Source organism: Pseudonaja textilis, chromosome 18 (assembly GCF_049901715.1).
Source record: "Pseudonaja textilis isolate UNSWEBS1 chromosome 18, rPseTex1.2, whole genome shotgun sequence".
Classification (NCBI taxonomy): Eukaryota; Metazoa; Chordata; class Lepidosauria; order Squamata; family Elapidae; genus Pseudonaja; species Pseudonaja textilis.
The window spans coordinates 1,181,226-1,207,890 of record NC_142007.1 but is presented as its reverse complement, the minus strand read 5'-3'; the positions used below and the strand labels follow the sequence as shown (position 1 = coordinate 1,207,890).

At 43.0% G+C, this 26,665-nt stretch overlaps 2 protein-coding genes across 2 annotated transcripts in view; one reads left to right on the top strand and one right to left on the bottom strand.

Annotated features, from left to right (window-relative positions):
- The window catches only part of ATP10D (ATPase phospholipid transporting 10D (putative)), a 19,592-nt gene extending 1,794 nt beyond the window's left edge, over positions 1-17,798 (top strand). Inside the window, exons 3-23 of the mRNA XM_087914863.1 lie at positions 718-912; positions 1,396-1,600; positions 2,033-2,118; positions 2,459-2,565; positions 3,170-3,301; positions 4,357-4,472; positions 4,848-5,100; positions 5,556-5,758; positions 6,386-6,568; positions 7,553-8,129; positions 8,508-8,614; positions 9,657-9,783; positions 10,211-10,395; positions 11,327-11,612; positions 12,574-12,650; positions 13,020-13,145; positions 13,757-13,957; positions 14,907-14,987; positions 16,446-16,550; positions 16,844-17,031; positions 17,616-17,798. Coding sequence (XP_087770989.1) covers positions 718-912; positions 1,396-1,600; positions 2,033-2,118; positions 2,459-2,565; positions 3,170-3,301; positions 4,357-4,472; positions 4,848-5,100; positions 5,556-5,758; positions 6,386-6,568; positions 7,553-8,129; positions 8,508-8,614; positions 9,657-9,783; positions 10,211-10,395; positions 11,327-11,612; positions 12,574-12,650; positions 13,020-13,145; positions 13,757-13,957; positions 14,907-14,987; positions 16,446-16,550; positions 16,844-17,031; positions 17,616-17,739 — 3,664 coding nt within the window. The 3' untranslated portion in view covers positions 17,740-17,798. The remainder of the gene's footprint in view (positions 1-717; positions 913-1,395; positions 1,601-2,032; positions 2,119-2,458; positions 2,566-3,169; positions 3,302-4,356; positions 4,473-4,847; positions 5,101-5,555; positions 5,759-6,385; positions 6,569-7,552; positions 8,130-8,507; positions 8,615-9,656; positions 9,784-10,210; positions 10,396-11,326; positions 11,613-12,573; positions 12,651-13,019; positions 13,146-13,756; positions 13,958-14,906; positions 14,988-16,445; positions 16,551-16,843; positions 17,032-17,615) is intronic.
- LOC113450782 (platelet glycoprotein 4-like) lies at positions 17,762-26,665 on the bottom strand. The gene is made up of 12 exons (XM_026722077.2): positions 26,505-26,665; positions 26,181-26,325; positions 25,419-25,601; positions 24,977-25,068; positions 24,626-24,672; positions 23,881-23,950; positions 23,479-23,666; positions 21,841-21,959; positions 20,993-21,066; positions 20,194-20,248; positions 19,055-19,219; positions 17,762-17,875 (listed from the first exon to the last, which is right to left on the bottom strand). Exons 1-11 carry the CDS (start codon positions 26,555-26,557, stop codon positions 19,055-19,057), a joined length of 1,191 nt encoding a protein of 396 aa, XP_026577862.2. The 5' UTR covers positions 26,558-26,665; the 3' UTR covers positions 17,762-17,875.

Genomic DNA, 26,665 nt, shown 5'->3' with positions numbered 1-26,665 from the left:
TTGTGATCGTGATTTTATCACTTGTTGCTTGTATGTACACTGAGAGCTTCTGCACCGGAGACAAATTCCTTGTGTGTCCAATCACACTGGGCCAATAAAGAATTTTATTCATTTCCATTTCATTCCCCATGTTCCATATTCCATATTCCATCATACATCTTCCATCTTCTCTTCTTCTACTCTACTCTACTCTGTATTTTATTCTGCACTCCTATTCTATTCTATTCTATTCTATTTCTATTCTATTGTTTATATTCTATTCCTATCCTTATCCTTGTCTGTGTCGCTATCCCTATCGCTATCCCTATCGCTATCCCTATCCTTATCCCTATTCTATTCTATTCTATTCTATTCTATTCTATTCTATTCTATTCTATTCTATTCTATTCTATTCTATTCTATTTCTATTCTATTCTTTATGTTCTATCCCATCCCATCCTATCCTTCATTCGATTCTATTCCTATTCTAGAATCTCAACATCCTATTTTTTTTTATATTGCGGTGACTTAAGCTGAACTGTTTGAACTATAATTTTAAACAGACTATTTAAGTCAAAACCAGACAAATATCTGGATATTTGAGATTACATATGATAAACACCTATGGTTTGCGGATGCATGACGTTGTTTCAATGGTCCTTTGGTTAGCTAAGGTTGCTTGCATACTAATAACCACTCATGTGTCTTGTATGTTTACGGTGGATTGTTCTATTTCAGGGTCGCCAATCTGTACTTCTTATTTATCGCTCTGCTTAACTGGGTGCCAGCGGTGGAAGCCTTTAGGAAGGAAATCACGATGATTCCTCTCTGTGTGGTTCTCACCATTATCGCCGTGAAAGACGGCTTGGAGGATTACACAAAGTACAAATTAGACAAAAAGATCAACAATTTCCTCACCAGAGCGTATTGTAGGTACGTAACAGTCCTTCCGCGGCATATTGTGAGACCTCAATTTAACAAGGGCCCATTGAAGGGTCTAAGTCACACGGTCGTTAAATGAATTTGCTGATTGGAAGGTCACAAATTCCTTATTTTCCTCCCAAAAAACTAAGCCCGACCACATAGTTTTGTAGTGAAGCATGGGTATTGAGCTAGTTTAATATATAAGACCCAGTCTTATTTTGGGGGAAACACTGTATACAATGAAGGTTTATTGTATGAAGAAGCCAATGTTATTATTATTATGGTGATTATTATCAGTGATATGAATATTGTTATTATTACTACTATTCTTTTTCAAAACTAACTGTACTCAGACAACATACTGTTCATATAGATATTGAGTTTTTATGCTTATTAAAGAAAAATGTATCAATAAAATACACACAAAAAAGTGGCATACTCAGGTTTTCCACCTACTTAATGCTTTGAAAACCTCTTCCCTGTTTTTTTCAGAAGATCAAGAGACTACATAGATAAGTTTTGGAGTGAAGTGAGCGTGGGGGATTTTATCCGACTGGCCTGCAACGAAGAGATTCCGGCCGACATGATCCTGATCTATTCCAGCGACGGGGATGGGATCTGCCACATCGAGACTTCGAGCCTGGATGGAGAGACCAACCTGAAACAGAGACAGGTGGTGAAGGGCTTCGCCGAACAGGTACCAGTCACGCTTGAGGGTCTTACCGGGAGTCCTAGACTTACAGCTGTTCCGTTTAGCGACCGTTCGGGGTCACAGCGTCACGGTTCTGAAGGGAATCTGACCCCCCTGCTCTAGCAGGAGACCCTAGACCATTTCAATCAATCAGTCAGAACAGAGCTGGAAGGGACCTTGGAGGTCTTCTAGTCCAGCCCCTGTGTCAGGAAGTAGACCCTATACTAATTCAGACGATTGTCCAATCATTTCTTTAAAAACCTCCAGGGATGGACCACCCACAACTTCTGGTGGCAAGTTGTTCCACCGGTTAAGCCCGTTAGGAAATTTCTTCTTAACTCCAGATTGTTTCTCTCCTGGAATAGTTTCTATCTATCTATCTATCTATCTACCTACCTACCTACCTACCTACCTACCTACCTTCTTTCTCTTTTGCAGGCCTATGAAATTAATCCAGAAGACATTATATGCAGAATTGAATGTGAAACTCCTAACAACGACCTTAATTCTTTCCGGGGCTTCATGTAAGTGGTTTTGAAGATGCTCTTCTGCTGTTGAGAAAAATAACAACCCGTATGAATCGGATTATTACAAAGTATGGGATAAGTTTTATGGTTGGTTAGAAAAGAGACAGGATCAAGACAATCGGAAATGATTAAATGTATATATATATATTATATATAGAATGTAAAAATGCACTATTTTTATGTGTGATTTAGCAATGTAAGACAACTATGGGGTTAGGAGGATTGTGTCACGTTCAATGTTTTTAATGTTTCTTTTTGTTTTTGTTTGTGTGTGTCGAATAAAAAATATTTTAAAAATTATTTTAAAAAATCACTCTTAGATTTCCATGTGTTGCAGTGAGAACGTGGATGGGGTGCGCGTGGGCTTAAATAAGGACAACCTGCTCATGCGCGGATGTATTGTCAGGAACACAGAAGCTGTGCTTGGCATCGTGGTTTACGCAGGTGGGTGCCATAGCTGGACTGGGCTGGAGTGAAAAATCTGCAAGAAATCGACCCATTCATTGATCAATCAGGAAATACAAATGTTCACGAAACACAATTCCAGAACTTTTAGTGGTTTTTAAGAAAAGATTGGACATCCACCTGTCTGAAATGGTCTAGGGTCTCCTGTTTGAGCAAGGGGTTAGACTAGAAGACCTCCAAGGTCCCTTCCAGCTCTATCCTGACGGATTGATCGACTGAGGTTCACGTGATTTAGAAAATATTATGTAAACATCACATAAGCATGGTGGCGGCGCAGTAGTTAGAATGCACTATTGCAGGCCGACTGCCATCTGTCAGGAGTTTGATCGTGACCGTCTTAAGGTTGACTCAATCTTCCGTCCTTCCAAGGTCGGTAAAATGAGGACCCAGATTATTGGGGGCAATAGGCTGACTCCGTAAACTTCTCAGAGAGGGCTATGAAAGGGTATATAAGTCTAAGGGCTATTGCTATTGCGTAAGGGTTACACCGCTTCCCTCCTCTTAATGAGTTAAAGTTTTGTTTTGCATTGAGACACCCAGTGTGCATTTCTTTTTGTGTGTGTGTGTGTGTATGTGTTGCAAGGTCATGAAACAAAAGCCATGTTAAACACAATGGGACCTCGGTACAAGCGAAGCAAACTCGAGAAGAGAATGAATAGGGACATCGTCTGGTGCGTGTTGCTTCTCATAGTGATGTGCTTCATAGGGGCGATCGGTAAGTTAAAGACAAGACTAACTGACACACATAGGGAAGTCAGAAGTTGTTTTTTTAGTGTAATTTTTCATCATCGTCATCATTATTATATTTTAACTTTACTTTCAGTCTTTTAAATTTGCTAAACCTGATTGGGGGGGAAAGAGAGAGAGGGGAAAGAAAAAGAAGGAAGGAAGGAAGGAAAAGAAAGAAAGAAAGAAAGAAAGAAAGAAAGAAAGAAAGAAAGAAAGAAGAGAGGAAAGAAAAAGAAAGTAAAGAAAAAGAAAGAAAGAAAGAAAGAAAGAGGGAGAGAGAGAAAAAAAGAAAGGAAAGAAAAAGAAAGGGAGGGAGAGAGAGAAAGGAAAGAAAAATAAAGGAAAGAAAGAAAGAGAGATAGAGAGAGAGAGGGGGAGAAAAAGAAAGAAAAGAAAGGGAGGGAGAGAGGATAACACTATTTGTAACATTCATATCCAAAACTATAATTAATATTGCGAGGATATTCCTTTTTTCTCATAACTGTATTTTATTTTCTAAGATGCCTAAATAATATAACATTAAAAATATAAATAGGTCATATAAATACCACCGTACTGAAATAACATTTTCTATTAAAACTGAGAAGACAAAGCAATAAAAAAAGATTTTAACCCATTGAATTTTTTGTTTAAAAAATATAGCGCTCTATATAATTTTATACTGCTAATACTGATGTTTTTCTGGAACTTCTATTTAAATTGACTAACATAAGCATTCTCCAGAGACTGTTTTTGCTGTGTGAAAAGACAATGTATGGAAATCTTGTTGAATTCAGTGACTTTTTCCCCCCTATCATCTTTAAAATCAGTAATGGTCAGATTTTTTTAAAAAAGTGCATAAAACCAGATTAATTTTAGATCTTTGCTTTCTGGGGTAAGTTTAAGTTTAAAGTTTAAGCCTTTAAAACAATATCGTCTTAAAAAAAACAACAAACCATGTATGATTTCTTTAAGACAAAATCGTGTTAAAGGACAATAAATAACGTTCATCTTTGATATTTTAACTCTTCCAAATCTCCCATTTCTTTTCTTTCCCGAAAGGGCACAGACGTTGGCTAAGGGCCAATCCTGCAACCCCTCTCTATACAAGCGGGAAAGAATTACCTGCAGAATTGGGAGGTTTTCTAATGTTTTGGACAATGATAATTTTATTGCAGGTAATTTTGTAGCTCCTTCCTTCTAACTTTTGTGACTTTTATGTCCCCGTTGATCCTGAAGTATTTTGAACGGGGTTGAAACAAGGTGGGCTGTTTTTCTTGTCCAGCTAGTCCTTGACTTACGGCCGCCCTTGAGTTCAAAGCTTCTGTTGCTAAGCGAAGCATGCGTTCAGTGAATTTTGGTCCCCGCTTTACGGCCTGCCTTGGCCACCGTCTGGATTGTCAGAAAGTCAGAAAGTCAGTGTTGCTCTCACCTGACTTTGCTGGCTTGTGATGGGTAAGAAGATCTGGTTGTGTGAGGAAGCCATATTTCATCTCTCTCTCTTTTTTTTTTACCTCACAAATCTGCCTTTTTTTTTGTTTCCTGCCTCACAGGTCTTAATCCCAATTTCTCTTTACGTCTCCATTGAATTCGTCAAGCTGGGGCACATCTTTTTAATCCGAAACGACATCGATTTATATGACGAGGTGTCCGACCGGAAGATCCAGTGTGGATCCCTGAATATCGCGGAAGATCTGGGCCAGATCGAATATATTTTCTCGGATAAAACCGGTACCCTCACAGAGAATAAAATGGTGTTCCGGAGATGCAGCATCGCAGGGTTGGAATACGGCCATGAGGAAAATGGTAAGACTGAGGCACGTCCATGACCAGTTCGTTTTCGGTAAAGTCCTCTACTTATGACAGTTCATTTAGTGACCAAGGTTACAACGGCACTGAAAAAATGGGATTTGGGACCATTGTTCACGGTTACAACCTTTGTAGCCTCCCCAGAAATCACATGATCAAAATTTGGAGGCTTGGAAACTGGCATGTACTTATGACAGTTGCATGTCCACGACCCCCTTTTGCAAAGTCAATGGGGGAAACCAGATTCACTCAACAACCGTATTGCTAACTTCAAAAACTGCATTGATTCACTTAACAACCATAGTAAGGAAGGTCGTAAAATGTGCTCAAAATTCACCGAACCGATGTCTTGCTTAGCGACAGAGATCTGGGGCTCAATTGTGGTCATAAGTCGAAAACTATTCCTAATGAAGTTGGTTTTTTGGGGGGGGGGGTGTTCCCTCCATGATTAGCCAAGAGACTAGAAACGTATCAAGATTTCGACGAAGAGGAAGACGAGGCCGCCTATTTTTCGTCGCACTCTTCGCTGAGGCATGCGTCCAGGGCGAGGTTCTTCAGTCGCAAATCCAGCGAATTTTTGAACTCCCGGATTTTCCGCAGTTCCAGCAGCATGGGCTTTGTTGGCTGGAGACAACTAGCCTTCAGTAGCCCTCTTGTGAGTATCCCCCAAACCATCCGACCTGCTCAAGAATCTATAGAGTTGCCACTGTATTTCCTCCATACGGGTCCTTTTTTATTTAGACTCAAAAAGACTTCTGGCTATATATAGAGTAGAGTAGAGTAGAGTAGAATGCAGAATAGAATCATAATAGGACTAGAAAATAGAATAGAATAGAATAGAATAGAATAGAATAGAATAGAATAGAATAGAATAGAATAGAATAGAATAGAATAGAATAGAATAGAATAGAATAGAATAGAATAGAATAGAATAGAATAGAATAGGAATAGGAATAGGAATATAGAGTAGAACAGAACAGAAGAGAGCTGGAAGGGACCTTGGGGGTCTTCTAGTCCAGCCCCAAGCAGGAGACCCTCTCCCATTTCAGACCAATGGCTGTCCAGTTTCTTCTTTAAAAAACCCTCCAGTGTTGGAGCAGCCACAACTTCTGGTGGCAAGCGGTTCCACGGGTTAATTTTTCTCACTGTTAGCCAGTTTCTCCTTAATTCCAGGTTGCTTCTCTCCTTGATGAGTTTCCGTCCGTTGTTCCTTGCCTCGCCCGCTTGCCTTGGAGAAACCCGACGTCATTCTGATTGCTTTTTTAACGTTATTACCCCCTAGGAGACAGACGTTGTGCCAGATATGCGACTTGTGAAGAAAGTGAATCGGATCTCAAGCAAAGCCTATTCCTACCCAGACAAACGGAAGCCGATCCCGGAAATAGTGTACATCACTGAATTCTTCATTGCCCTGGCAATTTGCAACACGGTGGTCGTTTGCGCCCCTGACCAACCACGACTTAGGGTGAGTACAGAGAAGAGAGAATGCCAGATGTTCCATAAGGCAGAATGACAGGGCTGGAAGGGACCTTGGAGGTCCTCTAGTCCAACCCCCTGCTCAAGCAGGACACCCTCGAGCATTTCAGACCAATGGCTGTCCAGTCTCTTCTTAACAGCCTCCAGTGATGAAAGCAACTACAACTTCTGGTGGCAAGCAGTTCCACTGGTTCATTGTCCTCCCTGTTTGGAAGTTTCTCCTGAATTCCAGGTTGCTTCTCTCCTTGATAAGTTTCCATCCATTGTTTCTTCTCTTGCCTTCTGATGCTTTGAAGAATAGGTGGACCCCTTCCTCTTCTTTGGGGCAGCCCCTCCAATACTGGAAGACTATCTATCTATCATCTATCATCTATCTATCTATCTATCTATCTATCTATCTATCTATCTATCTATCTATCTATCTATCCATCCATTCCTTTCTCTCTCTCTTTCCCCATCCATCCATCCATCTCTATCTATCTATCTATCTATCTATCTATCTATCTATCTATCTATCTATCTATCTATCTATCATCTATCTATCTATCTACCCACCAATCCATGCATCCATCTCTATCATCTATCTATCCATCCACTCCTCCCTCTCTCTCTTTCTACATCCATCCATCCATCCATGTATGTATCCATCCACTCCTCTTTCTCTTTCTCTCTCTCCCTCTCTCTGGCATGAAAGCCTCAGATTGAAACTTCTATAAAGTGTGAATTTTTCTATCATTTATATCTGTTGTGTTTTCCAAACTTGTCTGACTGGGCAATTCCGCAGAGTCGAAGTCCGCACACATCGTCACATTGCCAAGTTTGCAAAAAAAAAACCCACTGACCCACCCAATCAGCATCCAAGGAGCTTTCATAGTGCAATAGTGCTGTTCTAACGTCGAACCCGTCCCTGAGTGAAGCGTTTTGTAAGTCGAGGGCTGCCTGCGTTTTATAGGCCGTCTTCTTCCTTTCGCAGAGACGGTGGTCTTCCATGGTCAAAATGCCCGCTTTAAACCTGGGCGAATTTAAAAACATATTCCAAAGGTTGTCAAGTCGCAAAATGAGTTCCCAAAACCCGGATTCCTCCGGCGGGCGTAGAGAGGAACCGAAGAAATCGGGGAAAGTCTCCGTCCACGTGAAATTCCCCTCTTCTCCAGCGCAGTTGACCGACACTCTGGAAATGCCAGCCGCCTCCCCAAGCCCCAAAATTCCAGACATTTTAAGGTTGCCCGAGGACCGGCCCGACCGACTGTCGTACGAGTCTTTAAACAACCCTGAGATATCTTACGAGGCGGAGAGCCCGGACGAAGCAGCCTTGGTCCACGCCGCCAGGGCGTACCAGTGCACTCTGAAAACCAGGAGCCCTGAGCAGGTGCAGATCGACTTTGCGCCTTTGGGGATGTTAACTTTTCAGCTCCTGCACATCTTGCCTTTCGACTCCACCCGGAAACGCATGTCGGTGGTTGTGAGGCACCCGATGCTCAAGCAGGTTGTGGTGTACACAAAAGGGGCGGACGCTACCATTATGAATTTGCTGGACGTGGGATCCCCAGGTAGGAGGCTCACGCTGCCCCAAACTTTGGTCCTGGTGTTAGAGGGGGGGATCTTATGCCTGTCAGGATTCCAGCAAGAAGGTTCCTCAGGGGCCTGTAGGGGGCGTGCCTAAGCCTACCGTCCCTGTCCTATTGCTTTTTTAAAATTTTTCTTATAAGTATCTATCTCATGTATTCAAAACTATGTTTATTCTTACACCTGCGATCTTGTAAGCGACCGACAAATCAAATAAATACTCAATACTAATATATATATATATACGCTGCAAGCCCCAGGAAGGAAAGATAATCCATTTATTTCCCCCCCCCCCCACCCCCCCCAAGTTCTTTATCTATTTATATATTCTCTCCACCGTTTTTTTTTTTCTTCATATCCAGGCAAAGATAAATCGGGATCACCGAGGAGGACGGTAGAAGAAAGAACTCACAGGCATTTGAATGACTACGCCAGACAAGGACTTCGTACCCTTTGCATCTCTATGAAGGCAATTTAAAACAAAAACAATAATTGTAAAATGGTTAAGCCTAAAGAATTTGCAGACACACTTAAAAAAAAAAAAGAATTCTGATAATGAAAAGTTGAATTAATATTTTTTTGCCTAATTTAGGAAAGCTAGATTAAGCCAGGGCATAATCCGATATCCTTGTTTAGGCGTGTGGCTCAACCCATAGCTGAAAATAAGGGACAGTACGAATTCTTCCTACGGGTAGAAGAATAGAGCTGCTGCCTTGTTACCGTATAGATTGTATATTCCATCCATTCCCTGGCTGGGGAATTCTGGGAGTTGAAGTCTGCAGGCCACCCCTGACCATCCCTCCTTAAAACTGGTTTATGGCTCCTTATATCTAGGGTAGAGGATAGGATAGTTGATCTTCTTCTTCTTCTTCTTCTTCTTCTTCTTCTTCTTCTTCTTCTTCTTCTTCTTCTTCTTCTTCTTCTTCTTCTTCTTCTTCTTCTTCTTCTTCTTCTTCTTCTTCTTCTTCCTCTTCCTCCTCCTCCTCCTCCTCCTCTTCCTCTTCCTCTTCCTCTTCCTCCTCTTCCTCCTCCTCCTCCTCCTCCTCCTCCTCCTCCCCCTTCTCTTTCCCCTGTCCTCTTTTTCTCTTTCTCCTTCTTCTCCTGTCTGTACATCCAACTCCCTCCTAGCACTGACGATGTTCCCTAGTTGGGTCATGAAACATCTGCAAGAAAACCACCCAGCTCAGAGAGCACCCGGGACCCCACAGTCTTCCTCCCCCGCCACCCCCCAAACTCACCATGGCCAACTCGCCACAGGACAACCCACCAAAGAACAATCCAACAGTTCGACTACTTAAAATACACAACCAAGCTATTTTAATTTGTGTCACCCGCTTTTCATTCTGCCCTTCCTTTTTGCACCCTCCCTGTTAACGATTCCATTCCATCGTTCCTTTGATATTAGGCTCAATCCCGCCCCGAATGGCCATAGACCCAAGGAAGCCCCCTTGCCACTTAAGCCTTGCCGTTAATATCATTGTGAGGGATGCCTATTTTGGGTGGGCGTTCAGGTGCTGAGCAACGAAGAATATGAAGAGTGGCTGAAAGGACAATTCGTAGCTGAGAGCAGCATAGAAGACCGGGAGCAGCTGCTTCTGGAGTCGGCGGAGAGGCTCGAAAATAAATTAACCCTGCTTGGTGAGTCGCAACGAAAACCCGACGCTTTAACCAGCGCCGCATTAAAGTAGGTTTGCTTTTATACGCAGTTTGTTTAATTGGAACAATGCTTGGGTCGGAACACGGGGTCATGCGATCCCAAATTCCCACGCTTGGCAACCAACTCGTGTTTATGAGGGTTGCTCGCTGAACCAATGCAGGGATTCGTGGCAAGACAGGTTGTACCGATGGAGGGTGAAGCTCCCATAACCAGTGTCTAGCTTGGCCACAGGAGTGTTGTGGTCGTAAGTCGAGGACTACCCAGAATCTTTACGTTCATTTGTTCCAGCCTGCTGCGTCCTTTTTAATGTTTGCTTTGCGTTTCTCTTTCTTTCTTTAAAAAAAAAAAAAAATTGAAATAATGAACCTGGTTGGGGTTTTTTTTTCCCTTTTCCTTTTGTTTTAATAGGGGCCACTGGAATCGAGGACCGACTGCAAGAAGGGGTCCCAGAAACCATAGCGGCCCTCCGGAAAGCCGGGATTAACGTTTGGATGCTGACCGGTGATAAAAAGGAGACGGCCATCAACATCGCCTATTCTTGCAAATTACTGGACGGGTCAGACCGACTTTTCTCACTCAACAGTGAGAATTTGGTGGGTTGGAAGCTCTGCATAAAAGGACTTCGCCCCCTAAAAATGTCATATCTTTGTGGGATTTGGCGGCTGGAGGATATGGTCTTCCAGATACAGGGGTTATGACCATAACTGACGCCAAAACTGGTGTGGCTAAGGTTGGAGCATCAGGGAAGTGAGTTTGGCCTCGTGTTATGACTTTTCTTGCCACGGTGGTTAAGTGAATCAGTTCTACTCTGATCTATTATTTTTTCTTATTCTGGTCTATATTCTAATTCTATTCTATTCTATTATTTCTTGCTTTATTCTATCCTCTATTCTAATTCTATTTTCTATTCTTATTATTTCTTTATTCTATTCTCTATTCTAATTCTAATTCTATTTTCTATTCTATTATTATTTCTTATTCTATTCTATTTTAGTCTAATTCTATTTTCTGTTCTGTTCTTTCTTATTCTAGTCTAGTCTGATTCTCTAATCTATTCTGCATTCTATTATTTTTCTATTCTTTCTCATTCTAATCTAATCTAGTCTATTCTCTATTCTAATTCTATATTCTCTTCTCTTCTCTTTTCTCTCTTCTATTCATTCTATTCCATTCCATTTCATTCCATTCTGTTGTTGTTTTTTCACCTATAAAACCATTGGAGCATCCCTGTGCTCATGTGACCAAAATTTGGATACTTGGAAACATGATGGCTATAACGTCCCCGGAGTCCCCTTTTGCCTCCTTCTGACAGGCCAAGCCAAAGGGAAACGCAGCTTCCCTTAACAACCCTGTTCCTCACTTAAAGACCTCGTGCAGTGTTATGTTGTCAATGTCACGCCGTAATACGCACACGAGGCTGGTTTTCAAAGCCAAGCCAGCTGCAATCAAAAGAAACCAACCTCAGAAACCAACCGAACTGAGGCGAAGCTGTTCTCTCACCCATTCTCTTTTCTCCCCGACCAGGAGACCTGCGCGCAAAAAGTGAAAAGCATTTTGGAAGAGATTGATATCAAATCTCAGACCCCGAAGCCCCAAAACCCTTCAGGAGCAGCGCCTCCCACCAGAAGCTTTGCTTTGATCATCAACGGGCCGACCCTGGAATTCGCTTTGCACAGAAGGCTCCAAAACGCTTTCATGCAGCTTGCGAGGAAAGTCCGGGCTGTCATCTGTTGCCGAGCCACGCCCCTGCAGAAAAGCAAAATGGTGAAACAGGCCCAGAAGGAGCTGCAGGTCATGACGTTGGCCGTGGGTGAGTTGCACCTCGTGGTGTCTTGTCCTAGGCTCACCCCCAAAAGCACGAAGCACCAACTTCGTAGTAGTTGGTAGACTAAGGTAGACTAATGAGCTCAGACCTCATCTATCTTGGAAAGCTGCCCGGTAAATAGTTCCACACTCAGTGCTGACAAGGAAGGGCTGGTTTATACAGGCAAATCTCCACGAGGCTGGAACGAAAGAACCAACAAATTATTTCCTGCAAAAGCCCCCTCCCCTTTTGCTCTCTCTTTTAATCCCCATTCCCCGTCCACCTGTGGCCTTACTCCCACGTCGACCCTGAGTTCTTAATTCTGCCTTCCTTTGGGCCGCTCTGCGCATGCGCAGGCTGGGAACCGGTTCCAGAAGCTCCCCCGCCTCACTGTTGTCCGAGCCTGAAGGCAGCTGATGCCTATCAGACAGCCCTGGCCCCATCTCTGTCTCTGACGCAGAGCCCTCGTCCGAGCCTTCCTCAGGCTCCAGGACTGGCCCAGGTTCCTCCCCCAAGCTACTCACTACTGTCCGACTCTGCTGCCAGCTCCATCAGCTGCTGGCGGGCTACAACACGTGGCAGGAAAGTGTGTGTGTGTGTGTGTTTGTGTGAATGTGCCACCTCTCAGAAACTTCAAAACACCCGTCTTTTCCTGCTCAGGATGTTCCACTGAATTCTAAATCCTAAATTCTCAACCATGCATTCCCGGGCCGTTCTATGACGCACGTCAAAGGATTAGAGAGGTCCTTGCTCTGTGACGTGATTGTCCTAGTGGACATATCCCACCAGTATGAGCCAGTGCTCTGCTGCAGCAGCGAAAAAAGCCAGTGAGTCCACCTGTACCTTATATGTAGCCGGCCGTCTATTTGGATGATCTGTGAGTTGTACTTCCTCGGTTGCAGTATAAAACGTTGTAGGGTTTGTTTGTTTTTTTGCGAGGCCCCGATTGTGTCTTTCTGCTTTGAAGGTGACGGGGCCAATGACGTAAGCATGATTCAGGTGGCGGACATTGGAATCGGCATCTCGGGACAAGAAGGCATGCAGGTAGGGGCGTGCGGCTGACCCCTGAGTGAGAGCAACGCTGCCCACGTCTTCATTCTCCAGTACAGGTGGTCCTCGGCTTATGACACTTCATTGAGTGGCCGTTCGTGAGTTACCATGGCACTGGAAAATGAGATTTAGGTCCTTTTTTCACACTTACGGCCCAATGGGTCGCAACCCCCTGGTGTCAACTCGTAAAGCATCCCTGGACTGCTCTTGAGTTGCCACAGGCACGGGTAGGGTTCTGGGGGCTGAAATCCTGTGCAGTTCAGAGAACCCCCCCCAAAATCCCACTCCTTTGCAAAAGACGCCAAGAGACTTTAGCAACCGTTTCGCTTCGCTCACTCTTTCCTTTCCGACGTGTCCTTGCAGGCGGTGTTAGCCAGCGACTTCGCCATTTCCCAATTCCAGCACCTCCGGAAGCTGCTCTTCGTTCACGGCCACTGGTGTTACACCCGGCTGGCTAACATGATCCTCTACTTCTTTTACAAGAACCTGGTACGTTGGCGCCAGGGGGGGAAGAAGGCACTGGAAAGGGGGATAGGGTTAGTGGGTTCAGAGGTCAGAGGTCAGAGGCTGGCCGGGGAGATCAAAACAGACCCTCTGTCTCGGGTAAGAAGTTATAGTGTCAATCATGTCTCTCTCTCTTTCTCTCTCTTTATCCATCCCTCTTTCTCTTCTCTTTCTCCCATCCATCCATCTAACGTCTGTCTGTCTTTCTTTCTCTATCTTTCTCTCTCCCATCCATCATCCATCCATCCATCTATCTTTCTCTTTCTTTCTTTCTTTCTTTCTTTCTTTCTTTCTTTCTTTCTTTCTTTCTTTCTTTCTGTTTTTCTCTCTGTGTCTTCTCTCTCTTTCATCTATTGTTTTCTCTCCTATCCATTCATCTCTCTTTCTTTCTTTCTTTCTTTCTTTCTTTCTTTCCTTCCTTCCTTCCTTCCTTCCTTCCTTCCTTCCTTCCTTCCTTCCTTCCTTCCTCTCTCTCTTTCTTTGTTTATCTCTCTCTTGTCTCTCATCTTTCTTTCATTAAGATAGATTAAGCCTCCAAAGATTAACAAACATTAATCCTACTTTTGCACTGTCTTTTTTTTTTTAAATCACTGCAGGCATATGTCAATCTCCTCTTCTGGTATCAAATATTTTGTGGGTTTTCAGGAACTCCCATGATTGATTATTGGAGCCTGATTTTCTTCAATCTTCTCTTCACCTCGGTGCCTCCCGTCATATACGGGGTTTTAGATAAAGACGTCTCTGCAGAAACCCTCATGAAGCACCCAGAGCTTTACAAAGCAAGTCAGAAAAATGAGGTATTTATTTTTGGGGCTTGGCTCACCTATTTGAAAACTCCATCGATTTGTCAGATCTCGGTCCCACACTCCTTGAACCATAATTTTTATAACTTGTTCCTTTCTGACTTTCTGAAAAAGTTGGAGCTGTAAAATGTTCTTAGGCAGGTTTCTAACCAACGGACGGAGATGGATTTTTGGAGAGAAGTGTATTTTTTTCCCCATGAAATGCAAGATTTATTATACTTCCAGTTGCCTCCTGGCTTGGCCTGGCCTGCTCTTCCTGATTTTCGTTGTTTATATTATTTAAGGAAAACTTTTCCAGAAACGTGGATTTATTGTACAGCTATTTCTGTTCATCAGCTCTTAGAGGAATGGGTCAGTCTGTCTAACACTGATCCTACATTGTTAGGATAGGATAGGATAGAAAATATGGAATGGAATGGAAAGACAAGAGAAGAGAGAAGAGAAGAGCTGAGTTGGAAGGGACCTTGGAGGTCTTCTAGTCCAACCCCCTGCTCAAGCAGGAGGTATACCATTTCAGACAAATGGTTGTTCAATTCATTAAACATGAAACTCAGTCAACTGAGCGTTTAGAAATGTATCACAAATATTACTGACTATTATTAGTCAATTATTATTATTATTATTATGCCTTTCGAAATATATCCCAGCCAATATTGGCGGTGTCGGAGATTAACTGAGTTTTTGCTTCCCTTCCATGGAGCCTGTGTTGTGGCGTGGAGTGCGTTAATTCTTGTTTTCACCAGAAATCCAGCTGTTGGGATTCTGGGCTTTGTCCATCGCCATCTTGGAAAGTTGACTAAGGAGATTTGGTTTGGATTTCAATTCAGGTTGAGTTGGAGACGTGACCTTAGGTTTAGACATGCAAACTCACGTAAAGGTTAATCATTCAAACCAGCAGAAATGACCAGCCTATTTTCTTTATTTTATTTTACTTTCATTTCAGCCGTACGTGGGGATAGCCTTTGCAATGAACCTGGTGGATGCGTTTTACCAAAGTCTGGTTTGCTTTTTTATCTGCTACTTTGTAAGTATTTATAAAACCAGCTTCTGGTAGTCTGTTGGCTTAGAAAAGCTCGTTTAGTGACCGGCATTGCAAAAGTGACTTCTGACCGTTTTTCACGCTTACTTGAAAGCATCTCTGTGGTCACGCGATCAAAATTCAGACCCTTGGCAAAAGACTCGTATTCCCCGGGCCACGCGATCCCCTTTTGCGACCGTCTGACAACGGGGATTCACCTGATTACTTTCTGACCGTGTGACTAATTGAACAACTGCGGAGTGATTCCCTTCACAATGGCGGCAAGGAAGTCCGTGAAACGGCACAGAACTCACTTAACAACTGTCGCACTTAGCAACAGAAATGTTGGGCTCCATTGGGGTCGTACGTCGGGGACTCCCTTTCCTTGATCTCTGATGCTTGGGCTTGGGGGGGTTGGTCTAGATGACCTACAAGGTCCCTTCCAACTCTGCGAATGTTTTAAATTTTTTTTTTAAATAGTGTTTATTTGTCCCAATCTTTACAGCCCCACCTGGAATCCTCATTAGGAATTTCTGCATCAAAATACCAACTCGTTTAATATTGCTTTATGTTATGATCGCAGTTTGTGGTGTGTCATTCTTATATATTCTATAAAACAGGGGTCGCCAACCTTTTGGACCTCAGGAACCACCAAACTCATCATTTTAAATCCCGCAGACCAGAGACCCTGGGAAAATCCCACCCCACCCCCCAAAAGTCTGCAGGAAAATCTCCCACCCCATTTTCCTTCCGATTGATGATTCTTTATTTGGGATCGCAGGATACCGTCTCCAGCTCCATTCTCCGGGGGGAGGGAGAGAGAGAGACTTTTGGCTTTGTGCAAGGAAAACAGCAGAAGCCGCAGAAGTCTTTCTTTCTCTCCCCCAAAACTCTGCCAGAAATGAGTCTTTGCCGGCGCAGCCTCTTGGAGCAGGAGGCCTTGCAGGGCCGCAAAGACTCCTTTCTGGCGGAGTTTGGGGGAGAGAAAGAAAGACTTTGGCTGCTTTCCTTGCATGCAGCCAAAAGCAGAAGAAGAAAGAAGCGGAAAGAAGCAGCCCGGTGGCCAGGCCAGGCGCATGGGGTGAGTGTGGCAAGTTCCCCCCCTTCGCCCCTTTCCGCCTTCCCCTCACTACCTCGTGTTGTTCGCAATGCAAGTGAAGCAAGCCTTGTGTTCCCACACAGCCTGGATTAGTTAGTTAGCTTAATTTATTGTCATTGCACCTGGTAAAATGAAATCAAACACCATCCTCAGTGCACATCATGAGCACGAAAATGAACATAACACACATCCTTCACACTCCATATTAATTGCTTTGGGGGGGTGCTTTGCGGGTGGCATTTCTCTGCGGATCACCAAAATTTTCTCGCAGACCACTAGTGGTCCCCGGCCCACTGGTTGGTGACCACTGCTATAAAATATATCTAGATTCGATGGTCACATCATGTTTTTTTTTTCCTTTGCAGACATTCCTAAATTCTGATGTAGACGTCTACTCTTTTGGAAACCGTATGAACACCACCATGCTTTTTATAATATTACTACACCTTCTGATTGAAAGTAAAAATTTGGTGAGTATCTTAGATGTTCAGTGCCTTCCCACATTATTTCCATTTTTCTTTGCTTTTTATATTTCGATAAACGAAGGACGGTCGAGAAAAGTGTAAAAATGAACAAGCCACCGAGCTAGAGCTGAAGCCTCCGTCCAAATAAAATATTAGTTTTCAGACTGCACTTTTTTTTAAAAAAGCGAAGAAAAATTCCCTTTCACGGCATTTAATTTTAGCTGTCCAAATGGAAACAGGTCTTATGGAATCCAAATTTGTACTGTTCTGTTTTGTTTTGTTTTTTAAATTTGTTTCAGACTATTATACATTTCTCTGTTTTCGCTGGTAGCATCTTTTTATATTTCTTCATCCTTGGGCTTTTGGGAGCTTTCTGCGTCCTCTGTAACCCACCAGCAAATCCATACTGGATTATCCAGAGGCAACTGATGAATCCGATGTTTTATCTGGACTTCACCATCGCAATTACACTGGCTTTGCTTCCAAGGTAATGTATTACTTTTAACCTGTCTAAATCCACCTTGCTTTTTCCCACACTGGCTCTCATCCGGTACGAGGGGCAAGAATTTACTTTCGAAGTTCTTCCCAGGGAAATTGGCAAGGGGAAAATGAAAATAAATGGAAATTCTTGCATTTATTTACTCCTGAGCTGGGTATGGAGTGTGTGAAATACCCTGTTGTATAATCCTTCCTCTAGCAATCTCAAATCCTCTCTGGTTCTCCACAAGGTACAGGCAGTCCTCGATTTATGACAACCACAACTGAGCCCAAAACTTACGGGGTGAAGTGAGAATTATTATTTTTTTTTAAAGTGAGTTACGACTTTTCTTGACGTAAGCGAATCCATGTCCAATCCAACAGGGAACCCTCTTACTAATTTAACCAACGCGACGGTCCAATTAACTACCTCGGCAAGAAAAGCCGCAAAGCAGGGCAAAACTTTTCGCTTAACGAACGTTTTCGCTTAGCGACATACGTTTCGGGCTCGACTGTGGTTGTAACCTGAGGACCCCCTGCATAATTCAACCCAATCCCTTCCCCCGCTTGCTTGAATATCCGATTTCTTTTTAGGTTCCTGTTCCGGGTCATCGAGACCACCCTGTTTCCAAACCCATTACTGCAAGCCAGGATCCGTGAACGTCAAAGCCGTGCACGAGGGAAGAGCAGGCAGCAAACCCACAGCAAGTCTAGATAAAAATGAAGTGTCCCAAGCGGCATATATATACGATGCGTATTAAAATTGACCTTTCTCATATAACGGTTGATTTTCATGGATATATGACCGGCCCTCATTCTGGCCATTTTCATACACTGTGATTTCTGTGATTATCCTAAAAAAATAACAAAAGGTGGTGTTATTTTAGGATGATAGGGTTAGCTTTTGAAACAAGATACTGCATGCTGCATCTATTTAGGATAGGAGAGAATATAGAATAGGATATAAAATACAGAATAGAATATAGAAAATAGAATAGGAAATAGAATAGAATAGATGAATATAGAATAGAATATAGAAAATAGAATAGAATAGCTGAATATAGAATAGAATAGATGAATAGAAAATAGAATAGAATAAATATAGAAGAGAAGAGAATATAGAATAAAATAGAAAATAGAATAGAGAATGTAGAATACATAATATAGAAAATAGAATAGAATATAGAATAGAATATAGAAAATAGAATAGAATAGAATAGATGAATAGAGAATAGAATAGATGAATAGAGAATAGAATAAATATAGAATAGCATAGAATAGAGAATGTAGAATAGAGAAAATAGAATAGAATAGAATAGAATAGAATAGAATAGAATAGAATAGAATAGAATATAGAATAGAATAACGGAAGGGACTTTGGAGGTCTTTTAGTCCAACCCATTTATTTAGGTGTCTCTCTCCTTTCTCTGTTCATAAACAGGAACTGATGATTGCAATGTTATTTGACTTACATGATTCCAAACCAACTCCAGGGGGTGGGAGCTCACAATATAACAACAAATACAGTTCACCCCCCACCCCCCACAAATGACAACAAATTAGTGAAATGAGTATCTTGTAAAACATCTGGCTGGAGTCTTATCTAGTTAGAGTTCCCTAAATTCAGCGAACAGCACGAGGGAGAGTGGGCGTCCCAATTCGGGATTATGAAAAGGGTAGTGCTATCTGGGAAAATACAGGAGGTCCCGTTGCTAAGTGAAGCGTCCGTTAACTTGCGAATTACCCTGCTTAAAAACAAAACTGCTAAGAAGTGGCCATTTGTGACACGGCACCTGCCCTGCAATCTTTCCAAAGTTCTGCATCACTCTCAAAGTTTGAAAATCTGGCTGGTTCCCCAGGCGCTGGGGGTGAAGCTCATGTAGAATATTATTATCTATTAGCTGGACTTCTTGTTCTTCTCCTCGTTTCTCGCTACACACTATTTTCAGGGTCCCAGGGCACCCAGAACCTGGTGGAACCGAGTCGGCTTCCGAACCAATGAATCAATTAAGAGATCCTAAACCTGACTTAACTCATTTAGGGCTCTTCCCTTTGCACATGAAGAAAGCGAATAGGAATCCAAGGAACATCACCGAACCGACAACCATTAGCATCAGTTGAAGGAGGTTCAGTAGCTTGATCTTGTTGGTCACTTTCGATCGGAACAATTCTGCTTTCGCGTCACTGATAGTCGCCGTCTGGAGAAGGAAGGAAGGAAGGAAGGAAGGAAGAAGAAAGAAGGAAAAAGAAGGAAGGAAGGAAGAGTAAGGAAGGAAGGAAGAAAAAGGAAAGAAAGAAACAGGAAGGAAGGAAGGAAGGAAGAAAGGAAGAAAGAAAGAAAGAAAGAAAGAAAGAAAGAAAGAAAGAAAGAAAGAAAGAAAGAAAGAAAGAAAGAAAAAAAGAAAGAAAAAGAGGAAGGAAGGAAAGAAGGAAGGAAGAAAGAAAGAAGAAGGAAGGAAGGAAGGAAGGAAGGAAGGAAGGAAGGAAGGAAGAAAGGAAGGAAGGAAGAAAGAAAGAAAGAAAGAAAGAAAGAAAGAAAGAAAGAAAGAAAGAAAGAAAGAAAGAAAGAAAATTAGTATTTTTCAACATCGTTCCAGCTGAATAATACAGTCTGAATACCCAGCAATGCTCTTCTCTATGCCCAATTTGCAGTTTGCACAATTTTGCATAAAAAGGTGTGCCCAGAGAAGAACATTACTGCAAGTAACAGTCCCCAGGCTCTATGTACAAGCTGTTTCACTGATTAATTGTTCAGGATTGTTAGGAAATTAATGGTTAATTGTTAGGATTAATTGTTAGGAAATTCCTCCTTAGTTCTAGGTTGCTTCTCTCCTGGATGAGTTTCCATCCTTCGCTGCTTCTCCTGCCTTCTGGGGCTTTGGAGAATAAGTTGACCCACTTCTCTTCTTTGGGGCAGCCCCTCAAATACTAGAACGCTGTTATCCTGTCCCCGTCCCGTCCCGTCCCGCCCCCGTCCGCCGGTCCTTCTCTTCATTAGACTAGATAAACCCAAATGCTGCAACTGTTCAACTCTTCATCCCTCCCTGGCAATCATTCCCAGACCTTCTTTGCAAATTCTTTTTATTTCGTTGGTTCAATCCCCAGGCATCTCAAGAGTTCGAAAAGTCAAACTCAAAAGGAAGGAAGGAAGGAAGGAAAGAAACCTACTAACCTCATTCAGCCACAAAACAGGAAAGTAAAAATAATGTTTGATGTTTTTTAGCGCTCTGCAGAAAACGAAAATAAGAAAGAAAGGAAAAGAGAGAGAGAGAGAGAGAGAAAGAAAGAAAGAAAGAAAGAAAGAAAGAAAGAAAGAAAGAAAGAAAGAAAGAAAGAAAGAAAGAAAAGAACATTAGAACGGCTCCGTTTTGGTTAGCTGTCTTGGGAGAAGGCAAAAAATTGCTACCATATTTTTTGGGTCGGTTTTAAGTTCCATTCTATTTTCCGTGGATGAAGCCTTATCTGTAAAGTGGATGGCAAGCAATCAACCAACCAACCAACCAATCAGAATAGAGCTGGAAGGGACCCTGGAGGTCTTCTAGTCCTACCCCTTGCTCAAGAGGAGACCCTAGACAATTCCAGAGAAGTGACCGTCCAGTCTTTCCTTAAAAGCCTCCAGGGATGAAGTACCCACCACTTCTGGTGGCAAGCAGTTCCACTGGTTAATTGTTCTAACTGTCAGGAAATTCCTCCTTAATTCCAGCTTGCTTCTCTCCTGGATGAGTTTCCATCCATTGCTTCTTGTCCTGCCTTCTGGGGCTTTGGAGAATAAATTGACCCCCCTCTCTTCTTTGGGGCAGCCCCTCAAATACTGGAACCCGGCTATCGAGTTCCCCCCGGTCCTTCTTTTCTTTCAACCAGCCTGTCACCTTGCAGACTTCCACCCCTTCCGGAGATGCTATTGCCCATAAGCCACTTCCCATTGGCCAGCCTTTCCCCCAATGGAAAGTAAAAGAACAGCTGAGACTTACGTGATTTCTGGATTGTTTTGCACCAATAAATTCACCTGCAACCTTTTGGAAAAGGCCAAGGTTAATCCTGTGATCTGAAACAAAAACAAAAACCGAACACGGTACTTTGAATTTTGCAAACTGGATAATCGAATAATCGAGGATTAACAGCATTGAAACACCCACAGGAGAAGAAATAATGACAAAAATATTAGGCTGTGCAGAAATGGACAGATTAACATTGAAGATAGAAGAAGAAAAAAGACACAGAATATTTTCGGAGTTGGGATTTGTTTTAATTAATGGTTGGATAATAGAAACTAGGGGTTTAAAATGGCCATATAATCAAATTGACTCCGTATACTGTTCACTAACCACTTATTGTACACAAAAAGAACCGCAAAGCCTACAAACTCGAAATTCAGCAGGTCTGTTCCTCTTGGCTTCTAGGGGCTCACTAAGAAAGGATTTATTTAGAGTATTTCCTATATTATTATTATTATTTTTTTTATTATTATTATTACACTTTGATGCTAAGGAGTTCTACTCCCCTTCTCCACCTGAAAAGAAATCTGTGCCAAATGCAAAACACAAGCAGAGAAGAGGAGTTTCAGTTTCATAGCAGCAACCAGCTTTAGTACAGAACAGTTGAGCTAAGCCACGCCCAGGCTCCTTGCTGTCTCCTTCTTGCTCGCACGGCAAATACTGTTTCACTTTCCAAACAGCCCTCAACTCTCTCTCACCAACTGACAGGAGGCTAGCCAGACGAATACCGATGGATGCTGGTAGGCAGAGGCAGAATTTTTTCCCCCTCTTATTTTCCTCTCCCCAAAACTAAGCCCCACCACATAAAATGTGCAGTCGCTTACCGGTTCCACATCCAGAAAAGTGGTATGTTCTTCCACGTTTGGCTCCATCCCCTTCACAAATTGAAAAATTATCTGGCTTCCATACAGGAAATGGGGCGAGGAGAGGTAGACCGGTTTCCCTGTGGAAATAAAAGAGAAAAGGAGCGCAATTTGCATTTGACCAGATCGTCAACAGCCACTCTTGTCCCAGAAGCCGACTGGAAAACTGCAGATGTCACCAAACATAACGTCGTCCCACGATAATGTCGCAAGACCCAATCTGGGTCGGTCCGGGGAACCAGCTGTCTTCTGAACTTTAGGACTTGCACTGGAGCAGATATTTTCCCCTTTCTCGGCACACTGGGAATGTAACTGCTGAACAAAACTCCTCATTGGCGACAGGAAAGGCAACCAGCCATTCAACATTCTGCTAGCTCCATTCAGTTGCCAGAGACTCCACCCCGCAAGGGATTACAAGGTGGTTAAACGAAAATGATGATTAACGGAGTCGGAAGGGACCGCCCAAACAGGAGACCATATCAGGCTTAAGCCCCGTTTTCCCCAGCTAACGACTTTGGCAGTGTTCCCCACGGTCACGGGATCAAAACACTTGGCAAATGATGGTCGCAGAGTTCCCCGGTGGTTTTTTTGTGTGTGTATGTGTGTCGCGACCCCCTTTGGCGCCCTGAGACAGGGTGAGCCGGTTTCGCTGAACGTCGCTGTCGCTAATGGAACCACCACAGGGATTCACTTAGCCAGGGGAACAAGAAAGGCCGTAACAGCCGTCTGCGCTTAGCGACGGAACATTTCGGTCATAAGACGAGGACCGCCTGTATTGCATTCTCACCCCGGCGCCCCCACGACTTCTCGGGATTACAATCCCACAGGTTCTGCCCTGGGTCCAAAGAAGCTTTCTTCAGGGGTGGGAATGCTACCGGTTCGGCCTGGTTCTACAGAACCGGTAGTTCCGAAGAGCAGCTGACACCAGAACCGGTTTGTCCATCTGCCGGGGCTCTTGGCTGTCCTTTAATTTCCTGCTTTTTCAACCTCAGCTGCTTTGCGCGGCACAGCTGAGGTTGAAAAAGCAGGACAGAAAAGGATTTTCAAATGTTACGCACCTGCCCCTCCCTGCCCCTCCCACTCACTCCTTACCTGGCAAAGTTGCCTGCTAAGTTGCTATTTTTCCTTCTTTTTTTTTTCCCCCCCCCCCTCGAGCATCAGCTGTTCTGCTGTGCCGGGAGATTTAGATTAGCTCGAAAGCAGGAAATGGTTAGATTTCTGGCTTTCTAACTAATCTAAAAGCAGAGCTGAACCTTCCTTAGGACTTCTATATTTCAGTGTAGACTCAGGTAGCAGATTGCAGAAAGATAGATCTCTGAATGAGTCTGTGATTCTGTGAGCAACTCAACCTGCCTGCCTGCTTTGCCTGATTTTGGGTTAAAAGTTGCTCTTTTTTTAAAAAAAACATAAAAAAATTACAATATTTACATAAATATTTACAATATTTACCTACAAGCCAGGCCCACCCAGTCACATGACCCCCAACCCACACTCACAAATTGGGCCACGCCCCCCAGGACCGGTTGTTAAGACGTTTGAATCCCACCCCTGGCTTTTCTTCCTCCATAGTCCGTGCTTTTCGTCCTTATTTGGGGCTACCTTGTTTGCAGGAGCTGACATCCAGGACTCCGTTGGTGGTACAGTTGCTGTTTACCACGCTTTTGGTGCAGAAACAGATATTATCAGGATTGGTGAGGGCTGAAGCGAAAGCCAACGCGGGGATACTGAAGCGATACAGCGGGATCTCTTTCACCGTCACATCCCTATCGAATAAGGCGTAGGTGGACCTGCGGGATGCGAGAACAACGCGCGTTCATAGAATAACAGCGTTGGAAGGGGCCTGGGAGGCCTTCTAGTCCAACCCCCTGCCCAGGCAGTCTCTTCTAAAGGACCTCCAGGGTTGGAGCCTTCACAGTGTCCCTCGCTTAGCAACAGAAATTCGCCACTGCAGTGCCGGAAGCGAAGGAACGCCTCCCCCACCATTTTTTCGAGGTCCCTTACCTGCAAGCATCCGAAGAAAATAAATACAGCTCTTCGCTCTTTTTGACAAAAGGGTGGAACGCAGTCCCATCTGTGAGTTACAATGAGAGCATCTTGTGAGTTTGGAGCCTTGCAACTTGTTTCAAAAAAAAAACAGAATGACAGAGTCCGAAGGGGTCTTGGAGGTCTTCTAGTCCAACCCCTTCCTCAGGCAGAAAACCCTGGGCCGTTTCAAACAAATGGTGGTCCAATCTCTTCTTAAAAACTTCCAGATTCCTTCCTTCCTTCCTTCCTTGCTTCCTTCCTTCCTTCCTTCCTTCCTTCCTTCCTTCCTTCCTTCCTTTCTCTCTCTCTTTCTTTCTTTTTTCATTCATTCATTCATTCATTCATTCATTCGGTATGTCAAGGTGGGAATTTTTAGGAATTTAGCACCTGGACTTCAGTTCCAACCTTAAATATTTTTAATGCCAAAAGAAAAGGGCAGTGGCACTGTTTAATTCCTCTTTCCTCCCTTCCTCCCCCATCCTTCCTTCCTTCCATCCATCCATCCATCCATCCTCTCTCTCTCTCTCTCTCTCCCTCCTTTCCCCCCTCTCTCTCATTCATTCATTCATTCATTCACTTGTTCATTCATTCATTTGATGCATTGATGCGGGAATCTTTAGCAGTTTTGCCACTGGACTATTTTTAACGCATGCCAAAATTTATATGGGGTGGGGTGTGTGTTCTGCACAGAAATGCAGTGCTGTTCCACTGACATGCTTACCTGTGCCGTTCACCATGCTACAATAACTTGTCCAGTATTTGAGATTCCTTTGGAAAAAAAAGAAAAGAAAGAAAGTAAAATAACATGTAAAAAAAGTCATAAAACAGGGGGCGGCAAAACTTGCTTAACAAATGTCTTGTTTAGCAACGTACATTCTGGGCTCCATTTTGGTCGTAAGCCAAGCCTGTACAAAATGATAACCAACCCATCCTTCTATGCTTAGAATATTTTGCACCTGCGCCAGGAAATCTAAGAAAGGGGACGCTGCAACAGGACAGAATGCTAAATTAAATGTTGTCAGTTATGAAGACAAAATATATATATATAGGTACATTTCCCCAAATATTATACCTGCTATTTTTATAAGTGGTGATAATTCCTTTCTTGTTTATGTCATCTTTCCCGCTATAAATCTCGTAAGGGCCATCGAAGGTGTTATTGTACTTGAATGAGAGAAAGAGAGAGAACAGAAAATTAATTTTTGAGATCTATCATCCAATGAAAGGAAACAAACCAACAAAAAAAGGGAAGTTAGACCCCTATCAAAATCCCATTTTTGCCATGACTTTTATTCCTAACCCCCAGTGGAATAGAACGATATCAGCAATGCTTCTTATCTAGAATAAAAACTTGTTGACTTTTCATAAGCCATGCTAATACAAGCCAACGGCTATTTTAATTTTAATATTTCTGGATTTTCTGAATTTTACAGAGGTGTTTCTTATAGCAGCACAGATACTTTCCTTAAAATCACATCCCCAGAAATTAATTTTCCCGTCTGAGATATACTTACAGGATAGAATATTCCAACAACTTTGTCCATTTTTACAATAGGGATTTTTTTCAAGAAAGGATCTTCATAGCCCCAAAGTATTTCTTTCACAGTTCTAGTTTGGAGGAATTTTGATTTTGCGGATCTCATCCAGATATCCATCAAGTATTGCATAAATCTGTTTTTATACAAAGCTGGGGCAGCCTGCAGCAAAATACCAATATTCTTATAACTTCAATTTTGTGCACTGGGATGCAAATCAATACAAACAGGCTTGAATTAAGTTTTATATGTATTCAAATTCTGCGTTCAAATCCTTAGTAAGGCCACATCCAGTTTTGGTCACCTTGGGAAAAAAAGTGCAAAGAAGAGCAACTAAAATGGAAATTAAAACATAGGAAGAACGGCTGCAGAATTAGGGATTGGCTAGTCAAGCGGAAAAAATGGATTAGGGGAGACATGATATCGGTCTTCCCATATCTCAGGGGCTGCCCCAAAGAAGAGGGAGTCAAGCTATTCTCCAAAGCATCTGAGAAGGCAGGACAAGAAGCAACGGATGGAAACTCATCAAGGAGGGAACCAACCTGGAATTAAGGAGAAACTTCCTAACAATGAGAACAATTAACCTGTGGAACTGCTTGTCACCAGAAATTGTGGGTGCTACAACACTCATTATTATTACGTTGTTCCAGAGCCCTGAGAATGCCCCAAACCCGATATTTGACTGATTTATTATTACAGTTTAATATTCAGATGTTAGACACCTTAAGGGGGCTTGCTTACCACAACGGCAAGGTTGACGGTGGTGAAAGTGTCATTTTCCGGCCCAACTGACATATGAGGTTGAAAAAGGAAAATATTTGGCTGGAGGTAAGACAGGGTGCCGTCTTTGTGTTCCGTGATGTTTCCCTTGGGAATATAGCGCATCCTTTGAAGAGAAAAGAGAATCCGCGTGTTAAATGCTGAGCCATTTATTCCGCGGAACAACTTGCCACCAGAAGTGGTGAATGCTGCATCACTGGAGATTTAAGAAGAGGCTTGACAGCAATTTGTCTGGAATCGCAATAGGTCTTCCAGAGACCTCTCCATCCTCAGGTCTGGACCTACCGGTAAGTGTACGGGCCTTTCTGCTTAAGTATCGGCGCAGAACCGTTCTGCATTACGTCCTCTGGGTTCTGTACATCGAAAACCCAAATCTCTCGGTATATGGGACTTCCCGGAAGGACCCAGTTCTCATAGGCGATGGTACCTTTTTCAATGACAACTTC

Bases quoted from the DNA above. Each gene is read 5' to 3' on its own strand.
- LOC113450782 (XM_026722077.2), bottom strand. From the start codon at position 26,557: ATGCAGAACGGTTCTGCGCCGATACTTAAGCAGAAAGGCCCGTACACT. The intron at 23,667-23,880 runs GTAAGGGACCTC...CGCATCCCGCAG, and splicing joins TTTTCTTCGGATGCTTGCAG to GTCCACCTACGCCTTATTCG. The intron at 21,067-21,840 runs GTAAGCGACTGC...TTTTTGTTTCAG, and splicing joins CTTTTCTGGATGTGGAACCG to ATCACAGGATTAACCTTGGC.